The 5,941-nt window shown below is 41.3% G+C and overlaps 1 protein-coding gene across 1 annotated transcript in view; it reads left to right on the top strand.

The window, feature by feature from the left end:
- Positions 1–4,424, top strand: part of LOC108630503 (zinc finger and SCAN domain-containing protein 26) — a 334,222-nt gene extending 329,798 nt beyond the window's left edge. The window contains exon 7 of the mRNA XM_018033841.2: positions 832–4,424. Coding sequence (XP_017889330.1) covers positions 832–1,004 — 173 coding nt within the window. The 3' untranslated portion in view covers positions 1,005–4,424. The remainder of the gene's footprint in view (positions 1–831) is intronic.
- The last annotated feature ends 1,517 nt before the right edge of the window (positions 4,425–5,941 follow it).

Below are 5,941 nucleotides of genomic sequence, written 5' to 3'. Positions count from 1 at the left end.
TAATTAGTGATTGCAGTCCTTAGCCGGATTTATCAGTTCTTAGAAATAAATCAATTACTGAGCGTAACAATTTGTTGCACTTAATCACGGAACACTGACAATAAACTTGCTTCCCGGTTATTGCATTATTCGTCTATATCCATCTCGTACAGACTTCTTGAAGTTATCAAGAAATTTATCACACGCCTGACGTAATTTGTAGCTCCCACGTACAATATCTCAGAATGGTGATACTTTGTTCCAATGGGGGGGAATCATTACGAGCTAGCCAGGTGCACAAAGGCTGGGAAATGGCTGGTGTCATTTTTCAATTACGCGCACCCATTGACCGTAAATTTAGAAACTCGTAAAACATCATATCCCAATAAATTGTCCAAGGACGCGGGGCTTTCGTTCGCGCAAAGGAGCCTCTCTGAGGAGATTATGAAAGCAATCGGGCGCTCACGCACACAGTGTGCATGCATACATCGAGTCGTAAATCTAAAAGCGAACTTAGCGCTGGGTTTTATGTTTCACTGCGTTTACGCTTCGTACATTACGTTTGTATTACTCAACAATGCGGAACGATTGGTTGTTCACGCGTTTCACCGTGATGTATAATAGCGTTCGATAATTAAGCTATTACTTCGATACACTTCTTTCAGTGCGTGCATTTTATTTTTTTTTCAAACGTTTATGATTAGTATCGTACAAAGTCAGGCGATCGGGCCGGTATTTTATTACGCTGTCAGTCTAGTCGACTGTCTACGGTTTCATTATTTAACATCCTTTCTCTTAATATGTTACAATTTGATAATTGAGAACCTATTCGGTTTTTGTTGTCTGTTCCAGGCGAGAAACCGTACCAGTGCACATGGGAGGGTTGCACGTGGAAATTCGCGCGTTCCGACGAATTAACGCGGCATTATCGCAAGCACACGGGCCAGAAGCCGTTCAAGTGCCATCTTTGTCAGCGATCGTTTTCGCGGAGCGATCACCTCTCGCTACACATGAAAAGGCACTGATAAAGAGGACCGACTGTCTAGCCCTGGCCATTAATCGCCGGGACTCGAGCGACAGATAAAGAGGAGGATGACCTCGATGAAATCGAGGATCGAATCCGTGATCGTGGACGACGTCGATGATTCTTTTTTTTTTACATTCGGGACCTGAAGAGCCTTAACGCGGCGTTTGGGAGTCGTTTTCAACCGAGGACCGAGCGCCGGAGGCGGAAACTAGGAAAAAATTAAAGGAACAAACGAATCGTTCATTAGGTTTATTAATGGACTCTAATGAAAGTATCATTGCGATTATCGATGGACGATCGTGCGAACCTGTAAGCAATCGCGACACACTCGTTGAAATTTCATTAATTCTATGTATTTTGTTGAGTCGCCTCTGTTTTTCTCGTGATCTTAGTTGTGGAGAAGTAGCGTGTAAGGATTGTTGATATTTAAAATTTACGATGAACATTTTATTTATTCTAGAAGCGTTATTTAAGAACACCGGGCGAAGCCTAGCTTCGCGACGGTGGAGAGAAGAGCCGGCGGATGAAACGCCGCTGCGATTGCTGCAGGTTCTCCGCGAACCAGCACGCGGTAACGCGTGCACTTCTGTTTTTATTTCTAGCCAATTTTTACTTGTTCGTATTTCCAGTTTGTTTCTCTTTTTTTGTACGATTAAATAAGGCCAGCTCAACTAGTCTAGAGCAGCATATGTATCGTCTATTGCGAAGAATAGAGCCAGTAAAGGGAAATATGAAGTAATATCGTTAAGGTAATTATACGCGGTTAAATATTAAGTAAAGAGAATATCGAACTCCGGTGACGGAGCTTGGGACTTAGCATGCTCAGTTAAATAAACTACAAACCGTGATCGTTAAGCGTTACATTTTTTAATGCATTAAATAGCGATTTATCAGATAAATGTGCACAAAGAATTTCGCGTTTAGGGACGGACAATCATCGATGTTTTCATTGTCTACGAAAGCAGGCAAGGGAATTTCACGCTCTGATAGCCAGTATTACGTGTACATTAAGCAATACGATCGAATATACTGTCGATGTCATCGCGATGCTTTTTCGAGTCTTTTTTCTCTAAAGCAAAATGAATTCTTCAATCTTACCGTTCTAAACGGTGTGCCGTTCGGTCTATACGTATTATACACAGACAAGGTGCCAAAGTAGAAGGTGCATACGTATTGTGCAAACGACGATACCCACTCATACGTTACGCTCAAACATAAGAATAGAAGAAAAGAAGAGAAAAGAAAAAAGCAGATTATTTTTTAAACGCTTTTTCATCTCGCTCGTCGCACGCGACGAAACAAATTTCTGCACATTTTATTTTGGCATCTGTTGCAAAACGAAACAGCTCAAGAAGTACACATTCGAAGTCAATAATAACGAAAACCTAAAGCTGGTTGAGAAGCAAGAACGTGGAATATTCTAGGAAAATCCTGAACGCACGTCTACGTTCCTCGTGGTTTAAAAAGAAGCTATTGAGAAAGTGCGTATATTGAAATACATATAATTGGTACATCGGTCAATGGACTATTTAATTCGTGTGTAACTAAATGCGTAGGCGAAACGAGTCTGAAAGTAACACGTTCAATAGAAAAAAGAGATTACGTATAGTCGTGACATATCGAAAAAGAAGGCATCGATTCTGCGCGTCGAAAGTGGAACCAGGCTATCCTCACGCGATACGTTATTTGAATGAAGCTGCTTACGGGAAAGGGTGAGTGGACGCACTTTTATACATAGATCGGTCCAACGGCTACAATATAAAAATCGTGGCCACGCGGCGTTATAGTTACGGTTTCATTTCCTGCCAACAGCTTAACGAGTGAAAGTTTCGCGTGGCGTTAGTCAGACGTATCGCACGAGAATCGGATAGCTAGCTTGTAAATAATTTAAAAACCTTGTGTAAACGACTTCTCCGTACGTACGGTACATGTATGTATACCATTCCCTCGTTTTCTTCGAACACGCGTCTCCTTTCTTTTCATTTTTCCTTTCCCACCGCGGAAGTAACGCGGCTAAGGGTAGTTAAAAGACGGAAAATTCTCTCGAACGCTAGTTGTAAACAAGATGATGGAACAAGATGCCAGTATATATTAGAGCCAGTTTATACCATTAAAAGATGAAGATAGAAGGAACCTCTATGAGTAAGATTAGCACGGAGATCGATGAATTAATAATTGTTACACGTTGTATTTTGATAGGGAATAGTGCCTTTTAACGTTAAGGAAGAGAACGCTGCGTTAGGCCTTAAGTATACTGCTAGTGCCTTAAGTCACGCGAATCTTCGTGCTTGTACACATTTCATAACGCGACCATTTGAATCCTCGTCCGGAGGACCAGTGAGATATATCAACCGTTGCTTTATTCGACCAATACTCGTGGAAATCGAGTAAAGAGATTCCGACTACGTTCATCTTAACGTTGTATCATGCCATTTCATGAGAATGAAATTTAACCGATGTTATTTTACTTCCTGTTCACCGACATAATTCTAAAGAGGATCAAGCTTGTCATATTTATTAAAAAAATTCGCTTTCACTGATACTTTGCGATTCCGAATATATTCTGAACGCAGCTTATTAGAAAAGACAAATTACTCATTGATGCGCTTTTACACACAATACATTTTTTATCAGACATATAAAACGAGTTCAGTTCGTTCGAGATCGGCCGCAATTTCTCATTTCTCGATGAAGTAAGCATCTGTTCCATTTGTGAGCACCGACGACTGATATCGAGCAAAGACCAATCGCGGCTGCTTCCTGGTCGAGCGTATGAATAAATTTCGTACGATCGTCACTGCGAAATTCAATCCGAAAATGTACGAGGTGCCACCCAGCATGCCACGCTCCACGATCTTGATGACTGATACCGTTGTACCTTTCCTGTAGTGAATTTCTTCACCGGAGCAGCCGTCAGTAATCTGAGCGTAGCGCGGGCGATGAGAAATGCATACTGACGTCATGCCGACACCCTCTTTGATCATTATCATTTTTTTCCACCGTCAGCTCGTGCCGGGTCGTACGCTCCTCGACGATGCATCCCGGCCGGCGTTGTACCTCCACCTCGGGACGATTCATTTCGGCTAATTGTCGACGGAACGATAAAACGATATCGCTTTCGGTTAACTCTTGACCGGACACGTACCCTCGCACACTGCGAAACGCCTCCTCGTTCTTCATCATTGGAATTTTCGAGCGAACTAGCGTACTGCCCCCCCTCTCTTCGGATCTCCATTAGTCGAGATTGATAACGATGAACTGCCATCCTCGATTCAGAAGGAAGTCTTTCTTCGTACAATGTACATTCCACTTTCATTGATAGTCTTCGTAAATAAGTGTTATTAAATTATTTTATTCAATTTTCGTGGGATACCCGTCTAAGTCACGATATACAGAATAGAGGGTTTTTTTTTTTTTTAAGAAGAAGTGCGATAGAAATTCTTCATGCATAAACATTCCCAGGCGCTGTAAAGACTGTGAAAAGCCAAATGGAACGGGTTGGCAATTCGCGTTTCACGCTTATGCGACGCTATTCAATTGAAAGAACCATCGGTGAAACAGGGAAGCGAGTAAAGGAGTACGATTTTCTATGAAAAGCCCCACCTTAGAGGAATTAGCATTTCAAGTGCCTTAACGGTCGTCAGCTGACAACTAACTAATCGAGGCTCGCACGTTCCAATTGAAGCCGCGTTCTGAGATCAACTGGACGTTTTCGGCTGACACATTTCGTGCGAAAATAGGGATATAAACCGGGAACAAAGACCAAGAACGAAGTGGGTCAGCGGAAATTTTCATTCAATTTTAATTCGTAACGTAAAGATTTATGAGTAGCAAACATAGCAGATTTTTATACACGGTTCTTAAGGGGCTAGGATAGTCACTTGACTTTTATAAGACTCGACGGTAAAATTTTGACGTTTTTTACTTTTTTTTGCATATATTATGCATAATAATGCAAAATGTGGGTTTACGGGAATATACTTTTCGTCCTTATATGAGAATATTTTCCGGTCGTCGGGTACCTCTTCAGGAAGAAGAAAATCCAATCTTGTGCGCTCTGGTTATTATTTAATCAGAATATGCTGATATTTAGTAATATGAGTGTTATAATATGGACGAAAAATCATAGCTACAATGCTTGTGTTTATAAGCGATTTTTTATTCAAAGCAGATTGTTTTTATTAAAATGATTTGAGTTACCTCTTTTTGAAGAGGTGCCTGACGACCAGAAAATATTCTCATATAAGGACGAAAAGTGTATTCCCGTAAATCCATACTTTTAGCTAATTTTGTGGGTAAAATTCACGGTCTACCTTATCGCGTAGCTATCGGAGTCTACCCCCTTAAAGGCTCGTCAAATCGTGCTCATTGGGTTTAAATTAACTATTACACAAAAGTTTTTAATTTAGATATCAATAGAGAATATGGTTTTCCGATAATATCTTTCAAAATTAGGAACTCCTTACGATCGGATCATTATTTGATAAGTATCGACGTACCTGAATTCGTTATTAGATTCTTGATTTCGTCACGTTGTTCTGCGTTCGCTACACGACTGTCGGGAAGAATTCCAGCGCGCGGTAATAATAATTTAAGAGATGCTTTTAACGAGCCGCGTTCGGTGTATGTTTAATGGCCACGCGAAGGATCGAGCGAGCCAACCTTCGAAAACGGTCTTATAAAAAAAGAGGAGAAGAAATCGCGATGCTTTTCGAATAACGCGGCTGACGGGTCGGCCTGTTAAACTAGGGATGATTTTCTACTCTTCGCTCCGAGGGTCAGTAAAATGATACACATAACGCATTCATACCAACGGCATACATCAAACTCACGCACACGTTATCGCAAACAACTACACGTATAAATTGCATCCTTAATCTACGATCGTGCGCGGTGCTCAATCTTTCTTGGTGCTTTCGTACGTTGAATGTGACG

Source organism: Ceratina calcarata, unplaced genomic scaffold, assembly GCF_001652005.2.
Source record: "Ceratina calcarata isolate Rehan_Ccalc_2016 unplaced genomic scaffold, ASM165200v1 scaffold78, whole genome shotgun sequence".
Lineage (NCBI taxonomy): Eukaryota > Metazoa > Arthropoda > Insecta > Hymenoptera > Apidae > Ceratina > Ceratina calcarata.
The sequence above is the reverse complement of the archived record's forward strand: the minus strand, read 5'-3'. Positions and strand labels throughout refer to the sequence as shown.